This window comes from Eucyclogobius newberryi, unplaced genomic scaffold (genome assembly GCF_026437365.1).
Source record: "Eucyclogobius newberryi isolate DKJ021-1_F unplaced genomic scaffold, fEucNew1.0.hap1 SCAF_1, whole genome shotgun sequence".
Classification (NCBI taxonomy): domain Eukaryota; kingdom Metazoa; phylum Chordata; class Actinopteri; order Gobiiformes; family Gobiidae; genus Eucyclogobius; species Eucyclogobius newberryi.
Genome location: NW_027315723.1, coordinates 44,142,895 through 44,170,503, shown reverse-complemented (window position 1 = coordinate 44,170,503; position 27,609 = coordinate 44,142,895). Strand labels below are relative to the sequence as shown.

Here is a 27,609-nt window from a genome sequence, read left to right as displayed (position 1 = left end):
CCTTCACGCGGCTCCTCCCGCGCCACAGCGTCTCTCCACCGGATCACGCGACACCCGAGTCCAGCTGCATCGCTCAGCAGCTCCAGAACACGCTCCTCTCCACGTCAGGCTCTACCACGCTGTCACCGCTCTCATCCTCTGCTCCAGGAGGCTGGCCCCAGGTTTCGCGGCCCGGTGACGCCCCAGTTGAAATTAAGTATTCCTAAATGTTTTATCTGAGTATATTGCACAAATCACAATCGTAGTGATATTTTCGAGTCTCAACCACGTCGTTTTTCATAGACGACCGGAGTTGTAGAGCCGTGTAGAGGCTTAAACTGTGTCTTCACGTTTGCGGCGCACGTTCCCCTCCCTCTCTTCATGAGCACGGAGCGCACACCTAACACCTGACGGAGCGCACACCTGACAGCGCACCTGACACCTGACGGAGCGCGCACCTGACGGAGCCCACACCTGACGGAGCGCACACGCGTTGGAGCGCGCACACACACACGAGAAGGGAAACACACAGCATACGGGTTCTCTCGTCAGCGCCGTGACGTCACATGGCTTTAGCGCCTCGCGGAGCGACGCCGCAAAACGATCAATGCAAGCACCGCACAAGTCCATGCCATTCATTCAACTCCCCGGCCAAGCTGGCTCCCCCGACACCCCCGCTGCAGCCGTGCGGCCCTAATCGAATGCCCAACGCGCCCCCAGTTGAAATTAAGTATTCTACGTCTTATTTGTCTTTTGGCTATCGCAAGCACACTCTTGGCGATATTTCGGGCATCAGTCTATTCTCATTAGGCGTAAAATCGCTCAGTTTGCTTCAACTGTTTTTCATGTTCGTGGCCGTGTGCTCTCCCTCCCCCAAAAGGCGGAGGAGGGACGGAGCGGCTGCATGTCCCCCTTCCCCCAAAGGCGCGGGGGAAGTGCCAAACGGCGCAGGTTCTCCCTCTTTACGTCTTTTTCTCATTACCTGTCCCCTTGTTTCTAGGCCGCGCTTACCCCGCCTACTCCCCGTCCATCCCAATTTGTAATATCTATACCCGCTGTCCCGCTCCAGTCTACATCCCACAGTCAGCCTCTCCGGCCAGCTCCCGTCTGTGACTCAAGTCCCAGTCATCCCTCGCCTTCCCCGCTGCCCATCTCTGCTGTCCCGCTCCCGTTCATGTCCCACATCTCTCATGCACCCCTCCGTCCGCCTCCCATCTGTGGCCCATGTCCCACAGGCACCCCTCTGTCCGCCTCCCGTCTGTGGCCCATGTCCCACAGGCACCCCTCTGTCCGCCTCCCGTCCGTGGCCCATGTCTCACAGGCAACCCTCTGTCCGCCTCCCGTCTGTGGCCCATGTCCCACAGGCACCCCCCTGTCCGCCTCCCGTCTGTGGCCCATATCCCACAGGCACTTCTCTGTCCGCCTCCCGTCTGTGGCCCATGTCCCACAGGCACCCCCCTGTCCGCCTCCCGTCTGTGGCCCATGTCCCACAGGCACTTCTCTGTCCGCCTCCCGTCTGTGGCCCATGTCCCACAGGCACTTCTCTGTCCGCCTCCCATCTGTGGCCCATGTCCCACAGGCACCCCTCTGTCTGCCTCCCGTCTGTGGCCCATGTCCCACAGGCACTTCTCTGTCCGCCTCCCGTCTGTGGCCCATGTCCCACAGGCACCCCCCTGTCCGCCTCCCGTCTGTGGCCCATGTCCCACAGGCACCCCTCTGTCTGCCTCCCGTCTGTGGCCCATGTCCCACAGACACCCCTCTGTCTGCCTCCCGTCTGTGGCCCATGTCCCACATGCACCCCTCCGTCCGCCTCCCGTCCGTGGCCCATGTCCCACAGGCACCCCTCTGTCTGCCTCCCGTCTGTGGCCCATGTCCCACAGACACCCCTCTGTCTGCCTCCCGTCTGTGGCCCATGTCCCACATGCACCCCTCCGTCCACCTCCCGTCCGTGGCCCATGTCCCACAGCACCCCCTGTCCGCCTCCCGTCCGACCAGAAACAGGTCCGGGGTCAGGTCCGGGGTCAGGTCCGGGGTCAGGTCCGGGGTCAGGTCCAGGGTCAGGTCCGACACGGCACCCCTCTGTCCGCCTCCGTCTGTGGCCCATTTCCCACAGGCACCCACCTGTCCGCCTCCCGTCCGACCAGAATCAGGTAAGAGAGAGGAAGAGAGAGAAAAGAGGAGAGAAAAAGAAAAGAAAGAGATAGATAGAAGAAGAGGAAGAAAAGATAAGAAAAGGAAGAAGAGAAAAAGAGAGGGAAGAGAGATAAAAGAAAAAAAAAGAAAAAAATCCCGACTGCTACCCACGTCTCAGTCGTCCCTCTCCTTCCCCGCTCCTGTCCATGTCCCGCTGCCATCTCCCACATCCCGCTCCCGTCCATGTCCCGCTGCCATCTCCCACATCCTGTTCCCGTCCGCATCTTCTGCTCACCCGCGACCCACGTTCCACAGCTTACCTGCCCCCGCTCGGCTCCCCGCTATCTGCAGGCAAGCCCGATGCTGCACCTCAACGCTCTGCCGTTTGCCGGCGCCTCAACGCTCTGCCGTCTGCCGGCGCCTCAGCGCTCTGCCGTCTGCCGGCGCCTCAACGCTCTGCCGTCTGCCGGCGCCTCAAACGCTCTGCCGTCTGCCGGCGCCTCAAACGCTCTGCCGTCTGCCGGCGCCTCAAACGCTCTGCCGTCTGCCGGCGCCTCAAACGCTCTGCCGTCTGCCGTCGCCTCAACGCTCTGCCGTCTGCTGGCGCCTTCCTGTTCACGCTCTCGCATCTGCCGGCGCTTTCCCCTCTATGCCGTCTGCAGGCACCTCCCCTCTATGCCGTCTGCTAGCACCCCCACGTTCTGCCGTCTGCCAGCGCCTTCCGTTCACGTTCTGCCGTCTGCCGGCACCTCCCCTCTACGCTCCAAGCATCTCAGTCATTCTACACGGCTCGGCCTGGCTAGCGCCGTCCCCTTCCCTTCTCGAAGAGTATTTATTTCTTCATGAAGAATCATCCACTGCGCTTCTACACTTCCGCCTCCTCTGGTTTTGGGGGGGTTATGTTAAATCTACTTTAATCTAAATTTCAAATCTCTTAACGTTAAGGCCCTGCCTCGTCACCGCACGCACACCGGTCTCTCTTGCCGCCCCATTCCTAGTCGTTCCTATGTTCAGAAGGCCAGCCCACGTCAGCACCCCGGTCTTAGAACGCCCTAGGGCCACGTCGTTCCCGCGCATCTGTCCCCTCTACTCCGGGCTCGTTTAGATTAGGAGCCGTTACTTTCGTTGGGCACCCGGGGTACATCGCCCCGATTTGCCTCTAACATCTACAGCCTAAATCCCCTGCACCCCGGTGCAGTCTCAACTCAACAAATACTGGTGGTGGTTCTAGATTTCCTCATTACTGTCCCCCTCGTCTCTTGAGCCACGCTCACGCCGTCCACTCCCGGCCTGTCCTGATTCAGTCCGTGCCCCACGTTCACGGTCGAACTCTGCTGTCCCTGCGCCCGTCCCGCAGTCTACAGTCACTTCCCGTTCCGTCGACACTTCCCTTTCTGCCGTCTGCCTACACCTAGTCCCGCCGCATGCCGGCTTGTCCCGTCCTGCCGTTCTCCTGTCCACGCCTCGCCGTCTGCCGGCTCTCTCCACGCGCTGCCACTGCGGCACCTCCACGTCTGCGTCCGCTGGCATTTCCCTGCTACCCCTGCAACCTTTGACCGTCTTCACTCAATTCCTATCCACTTCCAGGCTTTCCATTTCAGCCGCATCACTCACACTTCGCATCCACAGGGAGTCACCCTCACCTATCCGTCAATACGCTCCCCAGTATCCGCCCCTCCCGGGACACCACTAATCACTGCGTCCTCGCGTCCCTGCCGTCCCCCTCCGTAGTCAGCTTCTATGTCTATTCTTCCGGAGCATCAGCAATAGCACAGCGGCTCAGACCCCGGGCTTTTGGGAAAGGTATCTAATTCAATCAGATCATGGAGTGCCCATGATCGCTACGCCTTCCACCGGGGTCTGAGCGCCAAATAAACTTTGCAATAAAGTTCGCTAAAACATCTTTTCTGCTTTTGTGTCTGAGTCTCTCCAGGGTGAAATGAAGCCTGCGTAAGTTCACCTGGAAGACCTAACCTAAATCTGCGTCGGCCTCCATGGAAGGACCCCTCTCCCCAGCTCCATCATCGCACTCAAGCGGGCGTCCGCCTGTCCGTCTGTGAGAGTCAGATCCCTCACTTTACCATGGACTCTTCCAGGTTTCTGTGCTTATCCCAAGAGGTTATGCAGTTTTTCCCGGCCAAGAAGGATGGTAAAAGGTCGGGGGACGTCCGCGTCATGGCCCCTACACCTGCTCCTCATCCCCAATCAACGCTCTCAGTCACTCCTCCCTGCTCCAATCAACGCACAGGCGGTGGCATTTAAGCGCTCAGGCTGATGGCTCAGTCGCTTCAAACCGTATCTGCGACCCACCACCTCCCCTGCTCCTCCTCTGCATCTATTATTCTCTCTACCTTCTCTCCACATCTACCACCACCAGTCTCCAGGCTCCGGGGGGAAGGTATCTAATTCAATCAGATCATGGAGGGCCCATGATCGCTACGCCTTCCACCGGGGTCTGAGCGCCAAATAAACTTTGCAATAAAGTTCGCTAAAACATCTTTTCTGCTTTTGTGTCTGAGTCTCTCCAGGGTGAACTCAGGCGGACGTGCGCATGCGCACTCCCCCCGTGCGGACTGATACAACACAAACGTGCGTTTGTTTATTAGCACGACGGATCGCATCGCATCTCTCGTCTCCCGTAGATTTCCGTCTTCTTCTGAGTCAGCTCGAACAGTCTTTCTCCGTCTTCATTTTGTCCCATACACTGAGGGAACTATATTATGATAGATCAATGCGCTTAGACACAAGTAAACTGGAGTTGGAGATGTAATTGCTAACTGAGGTTCAGGAGCGGGACCACGCCTCAACCTATACTCAACTAGTAAACACGCCCCACTCTAACCACACCTCTAATTACCCAGAAACCCTATTTATAAGGCCTATTCACAGCATATCTTGTTGTCTCAGCGCTCTCGACAGAGAGAATGTCAGCAGTGCGTTCGCTCAATCAAATCATCAGATTCTGACCTGTTCCCAGTCGAACTTGAGTCGGTCGTGTCTCCAGTCGTACTTTATCCAGAGGACCCGCCAACGCAGGTCCGCTCTCCGCGGCGCACACGCTCGGTAGGCGTGATCCATGCCTCCAACACCACTTCCTCTGCACGTGCTCTCCCGCGGACCCTACCTCCGAGACGTCCACACGCACACCGACCTCTACTCCAGCAACGGGACCCAACGGATCCGCCTCTTACTTCTTGGCCTCAGCTCTCATCAGGTGCGCCCCCATATGCCGCGAGATCCGGCGCCTGGCACCCCGCAAGTTCCGTGCACCGCCTCGCGCGCGCCGCACCGTGCGCGTGCCCAGCCCGCACGGGTCCGAAGTCAAAGGGGGACTTCGTTCCAGACCATGTTCCAGACCTACGAGGATATTAAAAAACGAAACTTTCGCCAGCGTCCGCACTTCCTGGTTCCAGCACGCAGCTGACGACGTCACCATCAGCCCACGGCCGCAGCTCGACCTCTCAGCTCCCCCTGGTGGTGGGAGCCAGCTGCACTCAACTCCCTCCACACGTATTTCTCTATTTCTCCACTACTACTGCCACATTCTACTGCCATTCAATCCAGCTCACAGCGACAGCTCACAGCTCAACTCACAGCTCACAGCTCGACAGCTCACAGCTCGACAGCTCACAGCTCGACAGCTCACAGCTCGACAGCTCACAGCTCAACTCACAGTGACAGGCTCGACAGCTCAAAGCTCAACTCACAGCGACAGCTCACAGCTCGACAGCTCACAGCTCAACTCACAGCGACAGCTCACAGCTCGACAGCTCACAGCTCAACTCACAGCGACAGCTCGACAGCTCAGCTCACAGCTCAGCTCACAGCGACGGCTCACAGCTCAGCTCACAGCTCAGCTCACAGCCCAACTCACAGCGACAGCTCGACAGCTCAACTCACAGCGACAGCTCACAGCTCGACAGCTCACAGCTCAGCTCACAGCTCAACTCACAGCGAGAGCTCACAGCTCGACAGCTCACAGCTCGACAGCTCACAGCTCGACAGCTCAACTCACAGCGACAGCTCGACAGCTCAAAGCTCAACTCACAGCGACAGCTCACAGCTCGACAGCTCAACTTACAGCGACAGCCCGACAGCTCAGCTCACAGCTCAGCTCACAGCTCAGCTCACAGCCCAACTCACAGCGACAGCTCGACAGCTCAACTCACAGCGACAGCTCGACAGCTCACAGCTCGACAGCTCAACAGCTCAACTCACAGCTCGACAGCACACAGCTCGACAGCTCAACTCACAGCGACAGCTCACAGCTCGACAGCTCACAGTTCGACAGCTCGACAGCTCACAGCTCGACAGCTCAACTCACAGCGACAGCTCGAGAGCTCAGCTCACAGCTCAGCTCACAGCGACAGCTCGAGAGCTCAGCTCACAGCTCAGCTCACAGCGACAGCTCAGCTCACAGCTCAGCTCACAGCGACAGCTCAGCTCACAGCGACAGCTCACAGCTCAACTCACAGCGACAGCTCGCAGCTCAACTCACAGCGACAGCTCACAGCACAGCTCACAGCTCAACTCACAGCGACAGCTCACAGCTCAACTCACAGCGACAGCTCACAGCTCGACAGCTCAAAGCTCAACTCACAGCGACAGCTCACAGCTCGACAGCTCAACTCACAGCGACAGCTCGACAGCTCAGCTCACAGCTCAGCTCACAGCGACGGCTCACAGCTCAGCTCACAGCCCAACTCACAGCGACAGCTCGACAGCTCAACTCACAGCGACAGCTCACAGCTCGACAGCTCACAGCTCGACAGCTCACAGCTCGACAGCTCACAGCTCAACTCACAGCGACAGCTCGACAGCTCAGCTCACAGCTCAGCTCACAGCTCAGCTCACAGCGACAGCTCGACAGCTCAGCTCACAGCTCAGCTCACAGCTCAGCTCACAGCAACAGCTCAGCTCACAGCAACAGCTCATCTCACAGCGACAGCTCACAGCTCAACTCACAGCGACAGCTCGCAGCTCAACTCACAGCGACAGCTCGCAGCTCAACTCACAGCGACAGCTCGCAGCTCAACTCACAGCGACAGCTCACAGCTCGACAGCTCACAGCTCAACTCACAGCGACAGCTCAACTCACAGCGACAGCGCGACAGCTCAACTCACAGCGACAGCTCGACAGCTCAATTTACAGCGACCGCTCACAGCTCACAGCTCAACTCACAGCGACCGCTCACAGCTCAACTCACAGCTCAACCCACAGCGACTGCTCACAGCTCACAGCTCAACTCTCAGCGACCGCTCACAGCGACTGCTCACGGCTCAACTCACAGCGACTGCTCACAGCCCAACTCACAGCTTACAGCTACAACCACAGCCACGCTCACAGAGCCCCGCCGGCAGCTACGCTCACGGCAACCACACAAACTCCAAACCACGGCGACAGCCACGCTAGCTCCGAGCACAAACCTCGCCAGCAGCCTCGCTCGCCCCAACCCACGGCAGCCGGCCACATGCTCTCCATGGCGGCAGCAGCCACGGCAGCAGCCACACGCCGGCTCCCTCTCTCAACCACTCATCCCTCCTATCACTCATCCCCTCCCTCAACCACCCCGGCCTAAGCGGCACCGGGATGCCAGGTCGACTTTCTTTCCCCCCATCCCCCCCCCCCCCCCCCCTTCCCCCCCGGCACCGGGATGCCATGTCTCCTCCTTCCTTCCCCCCACCCCACACCCGGGCACCAAGATGCCAAAGCCCCCTTCTCTTCCCCCAACTGGCACCGGGTTGCCAGCTCTCGCACCTTTTTTCCCCCCGGCACCAGGATGCCAGGTCTCATCTCTTTCTCCCCCGGGCACCGAGATGCCAAAGCCCCCTTCTCCTCCCCCAACTGGCACCGGGTTGCCAGCTCTCACACTTTTTTTCCCCCCGGCACCGGGATGCCAGGTCTCATCTCTTTCTCCCCCGGGCACCCCGAGATGCCAGCTAAGGAAAAAAAAAATAAATAAAAAAACTCGCACCGAACCACAGCAGCCGGCCATAAGCTCGTCTCGGCCACTCGGCCACTCGGCAGCGGCCACACGGCAACAGCCACGCCCGCTCCCTCCCTCAACCACTCATCCCAATCATCCCCTCCCTCAATCACCTCGGCCACACGCTCGCACCGAACCACAGCAGCCGGCCACAAGCTCGCCTCGGCCACTCGGCCACACACACTCGGCCACTCGGCGACACACACTCGGCCACTCGGCCACACACACTCGGCCACTCGGCCACACACACTCGGCCACTCGGCCACACACACTCGGCCACTCACACTTGGCAGCGGCCACGCGGCAGCAGCCTCACGCCCACTCCCTCCCTCATCCCCTCCCAACTCGTTTCCTCCACGCCTGTTCGGATTATACCCCACTATCGTTCAGGACATTTTTTTGGGGGGGTTCGACCAGTCAGAAGGCACTCATTCGACAACAAGTCTTCGTAGATCAGTAAGGGATATTCTATCGACGACCCACAAATGCAAAAACGCATTCAAATGCACCAGTACTTGTTTTCGTCTTCGGTAACGGACAGACCGCCTTCATCGCCGAGCTCCATCGCCGAGCTCCATCGTCGTTATCAATAAATATTCTTTCATACTCCATTGTGGCGTGGTCCCTGCTAGTGAAATGGAGTTGGAGATGTAATCGCTAACTGAGGTTCAGGAGCGGGACCACGCCTCACGTGGCAGGACTAATCGGCAGTCCACGGCACGAGGAAATAAGACTCGGCCAAAAACATCGTCTATTCAACCTTTAATATACACACAGAACACACCAGCATACTTGGACACTGGAGGCAAGGTGGGTGAAGTGTCCTTTCCAACGACACAACGACAGTATGTACTTCTGTCCCTGGCGGTCCAGGTACTAACCATGCTAGTCCCTGCTTAGCTTCCTATATCTGATGAGAAGTTGAAATTGCCATACATAAATGTGGAAACAACAGAGCTAGTATTTTCATTTTTATTAGAGGTGCAACTGTCTAGTGCAATTGTAACGTCACATTTGTGATGGGCTCAGGGACATGCATAAAACAATGATCATTATCGTGTTTGGAGCGTTAACTGGCACATTGGCAACAATATTTTTCTTCTTTTTTTTAAAAAAACATTAAGACATTATTCATACAAAAGAAAACATGTAGAACATTTTTTTTAATGGACTTAAGTCCTTGTTGTCACTGCAGGAGAGACATTACATTTTTGTGGAGGTTAAAAATCAACTCTGCTCCCACCCTGAGAAATGACATCACAGGTAGTTTATAAGCTGGTAAACCATAATCGCGACTTGCACACACACAAACAAAATATTTTAAAATCATACAATGTGATTTCGGATTTTTTTATTTTAGATTCTGTCTCTCACAATGGATATGCAACTATGATGAAAAATTCAGATTCTCAGATGTATATACACACATACATTTAAATATATACACATATAAATATATATATATACACAATATACATATATACACACACACACACGTATATATTACAGTGAGCAAAGTACCGTAATTTTCGGACTATACAGTGCTCCTGAATGAAAGCCGCGCCAAAGAAAAAACAATTTTACATAATAAGGGCCGCACCAGAAAATAAGTCGCAGGTACCCACGTTGTAAATTATATTTACACATAGTACACAGTAGTGATGTGCCAGTTGTCTTTTCGTCCGCAGCGGCAAGGGTCTAATTAGACTAATTTCTCAGTGAATAGATGGATAAAACACACAGCATTTTGAAGCTTATACAGGGAGCATGTCTGTGAGCTAATTTAGCTGTGTCTTCACATCTGGTTCAATCTGTTCCAGAACTTGTACTTAGCGAGTGATGTTAAGTTCTAACATGAGATACCTATACAGAAATATGTTCCACAGTAGTTATGCACGGGCTGTCTTAAAGGTCAAGTCGGGCCAAGAAAGTCTCATTTCAATGCACCAGGTTCACAACTGCAGACCGCCGTAAATCGCATGCCCACGCTCGACTTCAGCCTCATCTAGATTCCTTTCCTCAATAGGCTCATTTCTCCGTGAATGAGTCCGATTGTAATAACACACAGCATTTTGAAGCTTAGAATACAGAGAACACGATGTGTCCCCTGGACACTGTCCACTGATGTCATTTTCTAAAGTGTGACGCTTGCGCTTCCTGCTAGGGTGCCCCCCGGTGGCCGTTAGCCAGTAAGAATCTATAAATTGTATGGGCCGCAGGGTTCAAAGCATGGGAAAAAAGTAGTGGCTTAAAACCTGAAAAATGCGGCAAGTATTTGAACACTTAGAAATCTGAATTTTTCATTGTAGGTGCATTTCCATTGTATACATGTATGTGTACACATACGTATTGCAAAATAAAAAACACTAGATATGTATTTATGGTAACATATGTATTTATGGTTACAGACCAGGCACTTGTCACAATTCCTATTTACTCTCTATCCTATATATATTTTTTTAATTATTTTTTAAAGAGATTGGCAGGACATTACCACATAAACCACAGCGCTGGGAAGTCAAGTCAAATGAAAAAATGCTGTGTGGGAATATAAACGTGCTGATGGTTGGTGCGGGGTCAGGAGTGGAGGAGGATGATGGTGCTGACCAGAACACAGCAATGAGTCCAGGGCCCTACAGGCTGAGCCCCCACAAGTTCCCTCCACCTCCGAGGAGCCGAAATTCTGTGACATTTGAAAAAAAAAAATATATATAAAAATCAAAATCAGTTCCTGTTAGTTCCACGCATCCCATACTTGCTTTGGTGCACCGTGATGACAGACGATTGTCTGGAAAAGGTACAGGTTGGAGAAACTGTTGCAACCGTTAAAAGTAATTGCGATGTGCAACAAAACAAAGTAGTTCTCTTCACAGTATGGCAGGACACCTCATTTCCAGTGCATTATGTGGACATTCCAATGTTTTGTGAGGGAGGGAGAGCCGCTTGTGTTCCCACCGAGCCCACCGCAGGCTTGTCCGGCCCAGTGGGAGAGCTCCCAGTCTGGACTTGGGCCTGAAACAGCGCCATCTGCTCTGGGCTGGCCAGGTTCTTAAGCAGGTTGTTCTCCTGCTCCAGTTGAGAGTTACGCTCTATCAGCTCGTTGATCTGCTCCTTCAGCACCTCCACCTCCTCACGCACAGCGTACATCAGGTGGCTCTTCACAAGGTCCTGGACAAATGCAAAGAAGACGAGATCTATTTGGTTAGGCTGCACTCATACTTGAAACATACACAGACACACTGTAGAAGAAGACGTCGGTAGACAGTAGAAGCGCTGTCCACGGGACACGTCGTGTTCTCTAAGCTTCAAACCGCTGTGTGTTCTATTACAATCACACTCATATTCACGGAGTAATTAGTCTAATTAGTATTAGTCCTGCGCAGCAGTGGGTCGCGTGCGTGCCACGAGCCCCCCAGTTCAAAAGACAACTGCCGTGTCACTATTGTGTACTATACTTGTTGGATGTTACAACGTGGGCACCCACGGTTTACTGAAAGGTGCGGCCCGTATATGTACAATTTATATTTCCTTCTTAAATTGCGTGCGGGCGGAATTTACAGGAACGCCGTATAGCCCGAAAACTACGGTAATTGTCAAAAGACAGGCTCTCCCAGCTCAATGTCCCGGACTCCACCTGCAGGTGGATCAATGACTTTCTGACAGATCGGAGGCAGTGCGTGGGCTGGGGAAGAATGTCTCAGACACTCGGACTATCAGCACGACACCACCCTCATAGGGCACCGGGCACATCTCGGACGGGGAGGAGTCTGTCTACAGGAGGGAGGTGGACCGGCTGGTGTCCTGGTGCAGCGATAACAACCTGGAGTTCAACGCCCAGAAGACAGTGGAGATGATAGTGGACTTTGTTTTGGAAAAATATAATTTGTTCCTTACTCTTTGTGACATTAACAGACTTCACATCTCCAGTTCGAACCTGGACCCTAATGTTGGCATATAACTGGTAATCACATGTCTGTGCTGTGATTCTTTTGATCAAAGACTGATTACTCTCTATTCAAGAGAGAAACTCTGGGGGTCCAGGATGGGCCTGTTTGCATAAACACCTGGCCAAATTGTCTTTTTCCTAAGTGTCAGACGGTGAAGATGTAAACGTAACCAACTACCTCTGTTCTTTTGTTCTTGTACCTAGCATTTGTCTCAGAGCCACACTTTCCATGTGATGTGGGTCATGTGACCATCTGTTCAAGTGTAAAACTATATATAGAAGGTATCCCCGCTGAGTCGGATTTTGAGACTAGGAAGGGACGGATACACTTGAATTGAGAAAAGACAATTCTGTTCTATTGTTTTACTTTATTTCTTGATCACCGTGGACTCCCTCCGCTTTCTCGGCACCACCATCACCCAGGACCTCAAGTGGGAGCCCACCATCAGCTCCCTCATCAAGAAGGCCCAGCAGAGGATGTACTTCCTACGGCAGCTGAGGAAAGCCAAGCTGCCAGCGCAGATGATGGTGCAGTTCTACACGGCCATCATTGAGTCCATCCTCACCTCCTCCATCACAGTGTGGTACGCTGGAGCTACAGCCAGGGACAAACAGACTACAGCGCATTGTGCGCTCTGCTGAGAAGGTGATTGGCTGCAGACTTCCCTCGCTGCAGGACTTGTACGTCTCCAGGGCTCTGGGACGTGCAGCCTAAACCTTCTCACCCTGGACTATTTGAGCCACTCCCCTCAGGCAGGAGGCTACGGTCCATCCTAACCAGAACCTCCTGCCCCAAGAACAGTTTCTTTCTGCCGTTGGACTCATGAACACTTCCTAAACACTGTCACTTTAACCATGATTGAATCACTCACCGCATGTTCACTTTCTGCACTACATAAACTCAACTGTAAATTTGTGTACATATTAAGCCCATTTTTTTTTTTTATTCAATTTTTTTTTTATCTTATAACTTATTGTTATTTTTAATCCATAGTAGATTTAAACTGTTTCTCTTTTTGACTTATTCATTGTTTCACGTTGCACCGAATCAGCAAGACAAGTTCCTATGTTTGTGAATGCTGTTCATTGACAATAAAATGGTAATAAACGCTTTCTGATTCTGGTTTCAGTCCAATATTTTTGGGCAACAGGGCATTCCCAGAACACATGATAGTGGTTTGCCTCCTGGCAGCCACAATTTCTCCCCCAGTTGGCATTTCCTTGGGAATAATAGGCACTTTGACGTGCCGTTATGAAATGCGTGACACATAAAAAAAAAAAAAACGCAGTCCTCCACTGGGATGTACACACATTTTCAAACTCTTCATCAAAACAAGATGACCTTCTTTTTCCCCATTTTGAACCAGATTTTTTTTTTTGCCTTGCCATATAAATCTTGGGATTGTTTTGTTCCACTCAAACAGCCAGTTGGGGATGGAAATTTGGAGAGTCTGTAACAGATATAGATATCTGGGCAAGACATTTATAGTAGTAAAGCGAGGGAAATTATATTCTCAAATATTGTCAAAATATATTTATGGAGGACAACAGCCAAATATCTAGTAGATTCAGTTTGCCATTTAAATTGAAAGGTCTTTTTAAAAGGTCAAAGGGTTGCCAGAATGAGATATTTCTTTGTATATTTGACTTGTATCCAGACATTTTTTTTTTTTAACCGCTGCGTAGCAGGCAATATTATGTTCCATCACATTAACTGTAACACTGTGAATTATTTTTGATTGTCTAATAAATTGAGCCAATGGTCCCAAGTGCAAAGCAAACAAGAGGGGGAGGATCAGGCTCAACCCTGTCTCACCCCCCTTACTTGAGTCAATGGGTCCGTCAGGTGACCATTGTGTTGAGCTGTGTCACTCTCATCACTCTAAGAAAAGTCATGTGACCAACACATCTACTGTTTCATTTGGCGTCGCTCATGTTAGAAGCGCCTCTGAAGCTGAAAAGCGAGGCTAGAGTCTTACACTTTGTTTATTTGTTTTGTGGTTCAATTCAATTCATTTTTGTAACGCCCAGCAGCTGTCTAGGAGGGCGGGATAACTGCTGGATCAGTGGTGATAAATATTGTGATCTTTCACAAGAATAACCTCTACAACCCTAATATTTTTGCATTCATTTCGAGTCACTTCTTATATTACAGCCTACTTTATTCTACAATAGGCTGTTATTTGCTTTAATTGTTACGATTGAGTGACCTTCTCACGAAATCATCTCTTATTTGTTGATCATCAGAACACATTCTGATTCAGTGTTAGCATTTTTGAATGAATAATCCCAGTGTCGTGTAAATGTGTCTACTTAAGAAGCAGAAGGTCTACCTTTGTTGGACCACCAGATGGCGCAGTGTCGATATGTGTTTGGAATGTGTAACACACATCTTGACGCATCATCTACCCATCACTACTTTATACATCCGGCCTGTAGGCCTACACAACAGTGAGAGACCTGTCTCCAACATGTGGCGAGCTCCAAGATGTGGGTGAACTCCAACATGTGGCGGCTGAGCATCCAGCCCTTCTCGAGGAGATGGGTTCCAGAGCCCAAACTGTGTGCGGAGGTAAGGCCGACTAGATGCTGCCCAGACCTTTCTGCACTGGCCCCTTATGGGTCATCTTGCAAGTTGTGGGTAGTTGTTCAGCGACAGCCCTGAAACCGGACAGATCTAAAGAAGAGATTTGGGCCAAAATCCCTGCTACAGTGTGGTCAAGAACTACAGGAAACATTTGACCTCTGTAATTGTAAACAAAGGCTTCTGTACCAAATATTAACATTGATTTTGTCAAGTGTTCAAATACTTATTTGCAACAATAACATATACATAATTCAAAAATCATGTGATTTCGGGATGTTTTTGTCTCTCACAATGGAAATTAACCTACAATGAAAATTTCAGACTGCATAATTTCTTTTTTCAAAAAAGATTTTGGGCCCGTAGAATTTATTAGACAGGAAAGAAAACGTGAAATGGGGGATGAGATACAAGGGAGAACATGCAGTAAATATCATTCATATTCTGTGTCACACAAGTAAAGCGCTCTGAACGCTGAAATTAAGTATAGGCTCAGAGTGCATATTTTTCAAGCGCTTTCTTTATAGTGGATTATTGACAGTTCTTTATGGAGGACTACACTTAAATATACTTGGTCCATTCTTTTGGACATAATTTATATGTACACCTTGTATATATGATCCACATTCAGAATAGAGATTGGCCTATATGAGGCGTAGTAAGGTCAATCCTTCCCTTCTTTAGGTATTAAGGATATGATGGCTTCCTTCCAGCTCTGAGGGATCTGAGCTTTTTTAAGGGCCTAGTTAAAAGTTGATAAAAGCAGAGGAGCAGGTGTCTGTTTTAGAGCTTTATACCACTCTGAAGTGAACCCGTCACTCTCCGGACATTCGTTATCGTTTAGTCTTTTAATTCCACATTTCAGTAGCTGTTATTTCAGAACTTATTTTTTTGTTTTTCTCATCGGCCATGGCAGGTACATTGAGATCATCGACATGGAATATTTAGTATTTTTTATTCTTTGTTTCCATATATTTTGGTAAAACAATTTTTGTTGAAGGATTCAAATGATTATTGTATTTTTTCTTGTGTCGTTAACATTGCATTATTCTGCCTATCTTGTATCTAAATCTGTCTGTTATTTTCATTTTCAAAATGTTTAACCACTTTCGTAAAATCTTGTTAAAGTTTGAAGAAGCAGTTTTTTAGTATTATTTCTTGTGTGTCATTAATTTCACCTCTTATCTTTTCAATTTCCTGTAGCATTTGAGGATCCTGGTTTTCAACATGTTTAGCGTCTGACATATAGTTTTCTCGGAGTCTTCACTCATTATTAGATCTCACTGAACTCTAATTTTTGATAGTTTACTTGCATATTTGTTATTGTTTACCATTTGATTTTTGTGTTTTTCCACCAAATTTTACAGTTACAATAGTGCAGACAGTTTGCTGACTTGCACACGCACTATTGTGCAGAGTTGGTGTTGGTAAATTACTTTTTTAGAGTAACGAGTAACTCGTTTGTGCATCCATGTAATCTAGTACTAATTACTTTTTAAAATCAGTTATGCATTAGTTTTGGTTCGGTATCATCTCGTCACTGCAATCCCAGAGCCAAGTTTTTCTCCCAGCCGCAGAGTAGAGAGCAGCAGCAGCAAACACTTGTTTTGGCATGTTGTGAGCATGCGCATTGCTTCATGCCAAAGAGAAGTAAACTTTCAGATGCTCGTTTTGAGAAACTCCTTCTCCTTCGTTATAACTACTGTAATGTTTTGGGCTAAACAGCGCTCCTGTTAAGTGGTAACATAAGATATTTACACATAACTTAACGAGGTAGTGATACGTCTACTTGTGGCGCACCCGAGGTCCGCTGCGCTATCCTAGAAATTAGACTAATTTCCAAGTGAATAGGAATTGGATTGTAATAAAACACACAGCATGTTGAAGCTTAACAAACACATCACAGCTGTCCCTATTGTCCCCTCTGTCCTTGATTACTCTTTTTACCGGTGTCTTCACATCTGGTTCATCTGCTCCTGATGAAGTTTAATTTCAATGCAGCAGGTTCAAAACTGCAGTATTCTTCCTCCCGAGTATTTTTTTCCCTCTGAATGAGACGTCACAATTGTACAAGGGCATGTGAGCGCCGTCTGGTTGCCAAATTGTGTAATTACAAGCATAAAACACTGCAAAATGAAATGGGCCAATTAACCGGGCTAACCGTCATTGCTGGTTAAGCACTTAAGTGACAGTTAATCAGTTAGGTATTAGCACACCCCTACTCTGGTCTGTCTCAGCACATGCCAGCTGTCAAGACTGGCACGTAAAAATGAGAGCAATCCTCTCAAACTAAAAGACATAGTATATTCTTGCTGACTTGTAAATTAAAGTTGATGACATGTTTAGGATCCACGACGAGGGACTGGGAGATGTGTCCTGGATGGGCGCATCCCTGAGTTGGCTGCCCTCCTTCGCCTCCTCTCCACCGTTCACTGCCCCTCCAGCAGAAGGGAACAAAATGTTCAGCACTGTGGTGGATAAGCCAATCACTGTAGGAGTTATTTATACTGAGCGGAAGGGAGGCTGGTGCTTGCCTAGCAACTCAGGGGAAGAGAGAGGACAGTGCATGGCCCACCATCAGGAGGCCTCGAGGCTGCAGGGGCACTTGGTCCCAATCGTCCTAATCATGACAGTGCAAAAGTCACATGAGTTGTTTTTATATGTCCGGGACTGAGAGCGACCTTTTCATATTTTTGTTGTTGTTTAAATAATATTTCACTAGTCTTATCTTAGTCGTCTCAATCTAAGTCATCCACATAGTATAGCTCATGCCATGGCCGTTATCACAGAGATGTCATCTGCACAGGAGTCTATAAGTAGCGCGCCGCAGTTATATAACAGGGATGGCATATAAATGAACATGAGTGGGCGAAAAAAAACACTGCACTTACCATCGCTTGTTCAATTTTGTTGTCGATGGCCACCACACTTGCGGCCGAAGAACTGCAAGACATAGAAAACGCGTGTGAATGGAAAAATCGAGTATTATCCACTTTTTCCGCGGTCAGTGTTTTTGTCTGCAAAGTGAAAGAAAAAGAAGTGCATATAAAAGCAAACATAACCATGGCCTCATAAACCTGCCCCGGCGAAGTTGCTCGTGTAAACAGAACGTTGAAACGGGGCAGAGCGAATGAATGAGCTCTGCTCTGTCCGGTGCGCACACAACATTCTATATACGAACATAAACACGGATACAAGACCGTCAAACACAAACACGCACCTGTCAACGCGGACTGATTCAGTCTCCTTTCCAAGCACGGAGGACAAAAACGATATGGACAAATTCCGCAGTTGACAAACGCCAAGGTCCATCGCCACAGTGTAACACTGAGAGTTCATGCTCCGCGCATTAAAAGCCCTACGGTTGCTCAGTCGGAGCTGCAGACTGGCGCACCAGCGGTACAAAAGTAGAAAAATAAAGCATTATAGGAGGCTGGTGTGGCTGACATCACCAGGCAAAGCTCACGGCTGGTACTGACCACAAAGACTGGGGCCTCTACAGCTCGGCCCACCGGGTACATACAGCAAACAGTCAAGCAGCGCGCTCATTGGCTGAGAGCACAGCTATTCTGACGATTAATGCTGCAGACGAGCTCTGATTGGCTAGAACATGAGCTTATGATCCTTACGCATCTTTGTCTTTGTGCCAGCACGCCGTCCCCTTCAAAGACTGTCTGTGCACCAGACCAGAGACCCAACAACAGAGACCACAGGCCTGAGATAGACACAGACCTAACAACTTTGAGGTTCGACACAGACAGAATCCTACACAGTATATATATATATATATATATATATATATATATATAGTACTGTGTATATATATATACATACATACATACATATATACACATATATATACTATATACATACATGTATACGTGTATATATATATAAATATATATATACACGTATACATGTATGTATACGTGTACAGTACACATACATGTATACGTGTATATATATATATAAATATATATATACACGTATACATGTATGTATACGTGTACAGTACTGTGTGTATATATATATATATATATATATACACATGTATATATGTGTGTATACATATATGTGTGTATACATAGATGTGTGTATATATACATGTGTATACATATATAAATGTGTATATACACACATATATATATATATATAGATGCGCGTACCATAGAAGTACCACACGCCTTGTTTTCCGTGTTTACTTTTTAAAACTGCATCTACAGATGTCTGTGTACAAAGGTCCAAAACAATTCAGAATGAGCTCCTTGACTGTTTGCTGGCTGTAAATAAAACATATATTTGTGATGAAGAGAAAGCGACTGATTCCATATCAGTCCAAGCCGATGAGAATCTGACGTGTCAAACTCCGTAACGTCCTCCGTTACCTTGACTGAAAACACACCCAAGAGGAGTGTTTTTTAAAAAAAAAGTTTATTACCTGGATAAGGCTAACGCTAAGCATTAAGTATCGCTTAACTTCTGTTCATAAATATATGGTTTGGTTATTAGAAAACCCATAAAAGAATGCTATAAATGACATGTCTTTAAGAACAACTTTCCATCTGTCTGTGGTGATTAAATATAAAAATCAGGGTAACTAATGCCACTTAGAAGCTGTTTTATGAAACAAGCACCAACAATTTTTTGTGTTTTTTATATTCTCGTCTTGTAGTAATTGCTACTATGCACAATAAGGTACAGAATCACAGAGATTTTTGTTTTTACAATCTGTTATTACAATTTGATATTTTATAAAGTGTAAAATGTAATTTTATGTCAAGTTAATTTTCTCACAAATGGTATCTGCCTCGAAGTTATTGTATTACCATTATATAGTGGAAATAAAGTGTGTTTACTTAATTCAGTGGTAAATGTGTATTTAAAATATGTATTTATACAGTCTATCTAAAATGTTCAATTTTGGACATAAAAATAAAATAAAAAATAAAACACGGTCATATCAAGTAGCCCCCCCTATATTTTGCATCACCAGCCGCCACTGGGTCCAAACACTTTGCACATAGCGGCTTTCAGAGCTCATAATCATAATCAGAAAAGGTTTATTACCATTGTCAGTTAACAAAATTCACACCCTAACCCTAACAATGAGCAGTAATAAAAACAAGATATATATAATCAAATAGGGTGTGCATTAAAGAAAAATAATTTACATTTACTATGAGATGAAAATGGACTTCCGATTTACACAAAATTTACCATTAGATGAGCAGAAGGTGGTCCGTACTCGGGCAGATTAAACGTGAGCAAGTTTGAGGAGGTTTATCAAAGTTTGTGTTCTATCCGTATGTACACCTTCAGTAAGTATTCCATGCAAAGTTTTATAAATAAGACCCCGGTATACAAGCTGAGGATGAACCTGTGCAAATGTCTCCACCTGCTGGCCGCTCCACAGAACTAAGACAACCCTTCACATACATGTTTTACAGACAATAATCACAGTGTTATTTTAGGCTATAAACAAAACAAAATATCTTGATTCAATCAGTATATCTTTAGTCTGGCCTAAATCTTTGATTAAATGCAACTGTAATTTTTTTTTAGTACACGTCTGACATTTAGTGTTTATTTATTTGTATTAAACAATAAGGTACATTTGGAATAATTATCAGTAATCCTAGTTAAAAGTGTGTCCATCTTGTGAGGTTTCTGAAGGAGGAGGATTTATTTTCACAAATCTGAAATTTGAGAGAGGACATGTTGTTCTAACAGAATCCGGACCACTCCCAAATACATTACGCACTGTCAATAGAAAACCATTATCATTTATGGTTGAATGTCCTGCACATTTTGGGACTTTTCTAACTTAGCAGAGTTTTTTTGTTTTTTGGACATCTGAAACAACTATCACTCAATATGCCCAATTACACAGTTGTTCAGTGGAATAACATAGCTCTAAATTATCTTAACTAAAATTATCTTAAGTTTAAGATCTTAGTAGGTTTGGGTTTTGTGATTTTTTGTGTTTGTTAAGTGCATGAAAGAAATGTGTTGAATAATTAGATCTTATCAGCCTTGTAAAATTATTCAAGCAAAACTAAATAGTAAATACCTTTAAGGATTTTAGTTTTTTTTTTAATTAAACTCGAGAGCATTACTAAAAGTGTGCGTGTTTGCTGGTCAGGACAGTACTGGGGCTTGTACTTTTTGAACTGGCAGCTGCTCTACATTCAGCTGAGTTTTTAACATTTTAACATTTTGAACTTTCAAACAGGTGACAGTAAGAATTTTTTTCACAGCTCAAGCAGGTAAAGTACGTTATATGTGGCAAGTTTTATCAAAACAAAATTTGACACAAAATCAAGACAAAAGCTCCATAATGGCTTTAAGGCCCCCGCTGGACCGCAATCCTCCAAAATACGCGCATCCCTCACCCTAATACAACTGCATTAAAGGTTACCTCTTGAGGTGGTTCTCCAGCTCCCAGAAGAACAGCTGTACAGCCATGGCGTTCCTGCTCTGCCCTGTCCAGTTGCAGGTATACACTTCTCCCACATGGATGCTCTTGTCAGGCTAATCTCATTCTCCGACCAAGGTGGGCCCAAGAACCCAAAAACCAGCAGCACACCTCTCGTCCTCCTGACCTGTCCAGCCCTGCCCTTTGGCCTAGACCCCCCGTCCTGTCAACCGTAAGGGCTTCACATTGGGACACTGACAAACAAAGGGTACATGCTGGGACTGTGTAGACCAGGGTGAAGTAGTGCATGTACGCTCAAGTCGCTATGGCCTGCCCCCTTTACAGGGTCTCAACAACCTACACACTCTAAAATGATTGGGAGAGAACTTTGTGATGTCACCTCCTCCTCCCTGCGCCCATTACGTAAACAGCCAGCAGAGATTAAGGCCATCGGGCCAATTGGAAGAGCGAATATTGACCACACACCAGTCAGCGGCTCGCAAGCCCCTCCCATTTGCATCCTCCCATTCCATGGTCACCATGGCAATTACGCAATAACAATATCTAGAATAATAATAACAATAATAATAATATCCTTCTATAACCCAAACTGCAGTGAACTGTGAACTTTAAGATGCTCTGTTACTCCTCGCAGACTGGATGTACAGCCAGGATTTGCGGTCCCGCTCCTCAATGGCCCTCACGTGTACTCCACGCTGCTCAAGATGGCTCCCACACAGCTACAAACACTACGAACAAAAATGTGCTGAAAAAAACTGCTAAAAAATTGACAATTTTCATAAATGGCACTGGTATTTATTGACTTCATGAGAAATAACCCTAGAGATCCTAAAATTGTGGCGACAGGAGAAGAGTTACTTTGATGTTGAAATGGACCCTGATGAGCCGGGGAATTATTAACCTCATTAGGGAAAGGTCAAATAGTCTATTCTTCTAGTGCTATGGGTTCCTTAGCCTAACTGAAGTTGATGGCGTTTGAAAAGTTTGAGCAGAACATGCACAATACATTAATCATTAGCCTTTTCACGTTAGCTTGATCACTTGCTTAACATTTGAAAATTTAAGTATAGACAAAGAAGCAAGGGATCATGCATGTCCTTATTCTGTGTATCTGTACATCGTGTTCCTTTAGGGTTGTGCGGAGATGCACATGCCCTGGTCAGAACAAAAGAGTGCAGCACGGCGCTTTATGTTTAGCCAATCGCAGACGAAGTGGTCGGATTAGCCAACAGCGAATGACTTTCTTTCGCTGGCGTCACACATGGGCCAGATGGGATGCTGTCATTCATTATATATCAAGCGTGTAGAGTATATGGCACGTACAAAGGAGTGACCTACATTTTACCTAATATATAAGGGAAAGCCAGGCATGGAGATAAACTGGACATGGTTGTCCCTGAGGCCGTAATTCTTATTAAGGCAGCTTAGTTTACATAAAACTTTCTGTTAAATCTGCATTTTAATATCCATCCAGAAACGAATTTATTAACAATATATAAATAAACATAAATAGTACTTTTGCTAACTTATGGAATCAAGTCTCTGCCTACCAGCAACAAACCTATGTGCCTTACGTTGCGTTGTTGAGTTTTATAGACATTGGATGGTTTAGCCCAGGGGTCCCCAACCACCGGGCCGGGGACCGGTACCGGTCCGCAACGCGTTTACTACCGGGCCGTACAAAAACTGGAAATAATCTATCAGTGACAGCGTCTTCTCCGACGTAACTTTGGCCTGTCTCTCATGACACGCTAATGAGCTTGTCTGTGGATATATCATGAAAAGCCTTGCCAATAAAATCCATTAAATATATAAGTATTATTATATCTCTGCTCTTGTCCTGCGTCCATAACTGATACGTGCATTATACATGATACGTCATCGCGGATGCGTCGCATCAAACGTGCTGCCCAAAAGTAGACCCAAAAGCTCGCGAAAATGAGTAAAAAACAAGTCTTTGGAGAGCGTTTTTGCAAAGGGGAAAAGGCCAAGTGAGGAGCAGACGAGGAGCCAGCGCGGATCTTTGAGGACACGTCTCCTGGGTCAGCATTCTGCAACTGCTACGCGATCACCTGTTTTTACTTTTCCAAGAGTTTGAGCGCTACTTCCAGTGCCGTGACGGTAACAAGACAAAACTACGGAGCAGACTGGACTTGGACACACTGCGGGTGTCATTGTCTCCCATCACTCCTAGATGGGACCATCTCATTGCACAGAAACGCGCGCAAGGCTCCCACTGATTCAGCGTGTGGTGAGTCGTAATTTTTATGCACTTAATTTTGCCATATTTATCTGATGAGCATCCACCAGTCAGAAGAACAGTGAGAACACGTGTATATGTATGTTATGTTACTCCAATTCGGATCTTTTGGTATGGCACACTTAATAATGTACAAACACGTCTTTTCCGAGCTGAATCAAAAGGAAGCCTAAGCTCCGCCCACGTCCGAGCAAGTTAACCTGACCGCGACATAATCTGGCACACCGGTCCGTGAAAGTAAAACCTACATTATTCCGGTCCGTGGGGCAAAAAGGTTGGGGACCCCTGGTTTAGCCCGCATGTGTCAAATACAAGGCCCGCGGGCCAAATCCGGCCAGCCAGACGTTTTAATCCGGCCCGCCGAACATTTCAAATTTATATTGAAGAAAAAAAATAGATTCATAGAACCGTAGTTACATCCGTAACCGTTTTTATCGCTAAAACTACGCATCCCACAATGCCGCCGGTGGCCGCCCCTCCCCCACGGGACTCTGCTGCACTGCTGTGTGAGCTGCGAGAAGTGCACTTTAAGCACTTTTGAGCAGAAGTTTAGTGGTGTGTCAGTTCAGGTGTACAAACAACTACACAAATTACACTTGTTTTTCTAAATACATTTCAGTTTATGAGAACAAATGTTTTGTAATTTTTTTTAATCGATCCAGTCTGAGCGTCGAAATTTTCCTCCAAGGGCCATATTCGAATCAAGGCAAGTAGCGGAGGGCCAGCCCGCGATCATTGGTGTGAAATAAATAAATATGAAATATCAAATGAAATATAACTTTTCTGTCAAATATAGCCAATTGAATCTATTATTTCATTCATTTCATGTCATCTTTATTAAGGATACAAAAGCAGACAGATACAGATGTTACAGACAGTTAAAAAATAGAAACCAAAATCTTCTTAGGGGCCAGATCAAAACATGCCAAGGGCCACATCTTGCCCCTGGGGCCACAAATGCCCAGGTCTGGCCTGAGGGCAAAAAATCCCCCAAAAATATATATTTTTTTAATAAATATTACTTGCCATGTTAAGCGGGCCTCCACTTTTTGATCATTTACATGATTAAGTTTTGGGTTCGATTCATATTTTCAGCATGAAGCCTTTTTTGTTTTCTATGTTATCTTTTCAACTGATTACTGTTTCTGTGGTTCTTAGGTTTATTTGTTGTGTTTTGACCAGTCTGAAAGCATTCAGAAATTATCAATGGAAAAATCAATATGATCAATCCAATAGCATTAGAATTTTCAAAAGTAGAATCCTTTAATGTTAACGACATACTAAACCCAATCAAACGATCAAAAATGTTAACAAATGAGAGAACATAACAGATATAATAATTTTACAAGAGACACATTTGAACAATACTGAACATAAAAAACAAACCAACTTATGTTATAAAAATCTTACTATGAAACAAATTAATTTGGTGCGACAGCGCCCCTGCAGAGTAAAATTAAATTTCATATGAAGAGTAAAATGTTAAGTTTGGAAAGTTTCGAAATTTTAAGAAATGTGGCACAAAATTCCATTTTGGCATCCCGAACAAAAAAGTCAATGAGACCCATGTCATTTTTGTTACGGCGTTGAACATACTAACACTTAAACTCTTACGAACTCCTCCTAGGGCGTTAGCCCGATTAACCTGAAATTTGGCGAGTCTAATCTTCAGGGGTGGACCATCAAAAGTTATGGTCTTGCAAGAAGTTAAAAAAATTGCCTTTTGAATGGGGACCACAAAATGTATAGGCCATTTGCCGAAGATAGAAATATAGCAACAAATTCAACCTGGTAGCATTATTGGGAATACTTTCTTTTGGCGTTTTCTTAAAGGCAAATACTTCAGGTAACACGAAAACCGTTACACAAACCAAATCCCTGCAGTTATCAAGATATAGCACGTTGAAGTTCAATAAATAGCAAAAATTATGCCATTTTGGCACTTGAGGCATTTTTACTGGCATTAAAACTCCAGATGCAGGCAAGATGGATATACTAATTTTTGTCTACACATCAAGGAGCAACTGAAGTTTGGATATATAAAACCTCAGACTGATTGGATTAATATTAAGCTTACACCAGTAAGTGTAAAATGTTATCATCATTCATTTAGATTTTATATTTTGATAATTTTCATCAAACCTAAGATAAGATAAGCCTTTATTTGTCCCACAAAGGGGGAAATTCCAGTGTTGCAACACAAAGTAAGCACAGAAGTAAAAAATAAAAAAACACCTGTAGAAAAACTCTTATAAAACTTTTATAAAAAACCTCTTGTATTATATAATAACCATAGTGACACTCTTATTTACAGATGTTATATGGACAGACAATATTGATAAAACAGTATTGCACATGAATATGACAGTATTGCACATGATTATGAAGATGAGTGACACATGCTCAGGGCTAACAGTTTTTACCTGGATCACTTTTCACAAATCCACTTACAATACAAATGCCAACAACACAAATGAAAATCTAATCATGAATTAAAGATATACAAGTTTTAATATGTCAGTGTAGTCCCTCATTCATCCAGGAGAGTTCCATTGTAGAAAAAGGTTCAGTTGTAGTCATCTGGACTCCGTTTTAAATGTAAAATGGTTTGTAATGGAATTTTGAATTCCTGGAGAGGTAGACGTCCAGGGCATTCAGATGCTAATCAGGTACTCAGGGTGAGTAAGCCAGGGACACAAAAACAAAATGGAGACTAATAGCCCATTAAAGGACTGATGGTAAACAAGAGGCTAGCCTGATAAAAAACAAAGAGGGGGAGGTTTCTGTTGAAACAACATTTTTTTATTTTATTTTATTTTTTTCTTCTACTTCAGGAGGGCCCGGTGGGCAAGGCTTACCACAGAATAGAATAAATATCAAAGTTCCCGGTCTAAATTCACATTTGTTTGTGCGACACTTGCAGTTTGAGTTTCAGAACATCTTGAGGGGCTGGACTACCAGACATCCAATTTATGGAAAGTTCATTGTCCTCTATGTTCCAACCATTTAGTGATGGTGATGATGCAGATTTCTGTTGATGTAGTGCCCTACAATGAATTGCAGCTTGGTAGTTTGTTCGTAGTATATGCTGCTTTAGTGACTTAGGAGTTTGCATACCTTGCTTCTCTCGGAGTGAGAATAATAATACCAGCTATAGTTTTTAACTCATGATTCTCTATACAGAGCTGTCCAGTTGTTGCTTTTTCAGGACTACTGGAACCAACATCAGTCTCTGACGATGACAACATCTCACTCTCAGAATGAAGTTTCTCAAATACGTTACCAGCCTGACGAGTTTTGACATACACAAAGTCGCTTGCATTTTGTTGACTTGGTCGATGAAATGATATCTGAGGGAAAAGGAATCATTCAATAAACATCTTGAAAATAGTCACTATTTTGAAACAGCCTGTGAGGAAATGTATACATCTTAAAAAACAACTTTCAAAGTTTAGTTACAAATATTGCTCATAGCGGTTTTAACTTAAGAGTCCACAGGTCATTCATTGTCCATAATTACAATGTAGCTATAGAAATTAGATATAATTCAGGTCATAATGTGATACAATCATCAATAGGTAGAAGCTAAAATGTTCATTGATCACTGTCAGAAAATCAAAACACCACAGGTCAAACTAACACATGCAAATGAGAAACTGCATACAACCAGTGAGAAGATTAAAACATGAATTTATTTGATAGAAATGTACAGATTTGGTTATGTTGTAATGTGGTTTCTAATTTGATTATCATCTGATAATAATTGATATTGTGTTTTAAATTGGTTGTCATAAATACATACCCATATGATGATGCAGCCAAAGATTCAACCATTTTTTTGAATATCTTCAATAACTTGGTCATACACATGACTTCTTGCTCTTACAGAATATTCTTAGTTAGGCGAGAGTTTTTTAATAAGTTGTTTCACTGACTTTCCTTGGCATTTTTTAAGAGAGGAGGACGGAATAAATAAATAAATAAATAAATAAATAAATAAATATATATATATATATATATATATATATTTTCACGTTTATCAAATCACATCTCTACCATCCAGAAGTCGGAGTTGAATTTAAAAATTACATTTTATTCCAAATAAATGTCTTGGATTCTTAGAATATAGGCCCTACTACCACCTCTCTACACTATCTACATAATTATACTTATCGATGCAAGAAATGTAAAATAATGAACAATTTTCTGGAGTAATGATTATTCTTCATTTGAGAACTTTTCATTAAACAGGTTTATTTCAACAAAAACTGGTCATATTAGACA

The 27,609-nt window shown here is 45.9% G+C and overlaps 1 protein-coding gene across 3 annotated transcripts in view; it reads right to left on the bottom strand.

Annotated features, from left to right (window-relative positions):
* Positions 1 to 10,593: 10,593 nt before the first annotated feature.
* LOC140361161 (TSC22 domain family protein 1-like) overlaps positions 10,594 to 27,609 on the bottom strand; it is a 37,698-nt gene continuing 20,682 nt past the window's right edge. The window contains exons 1-3 of one of the 3 annotated variants that reach the window (XM_072446862.1): positions 21,048 to 21,340; positions 17,521 to 17,572; positions 10,830 to 11,267 (exon numbers count right to left, since the gene is read on the bottom strand). In XM_072446862.1, coding sequence (XP_072302963.1) covers positions 11,001 to 11,267; positions 17,521 to 17,572; positions 21,048 to 21,094 — 366 coding nt within the window. In that variant the 5' untranslated portion in view covers positions 21,095 to 21,340 and the 3' untranslated portion in view covers positions 10,830 to 11,000. Of the gene's footprint in view, positions 11,268 to 17,520; positions 17,573 to 17,849; positions 18,136 to 21,047; positions 21,341 to 27,609 lie in introns of those variants that run through there. The other 2 variants (XM_072446850.1, XM_072446839.1) reach the window with 2 other exon arrangements.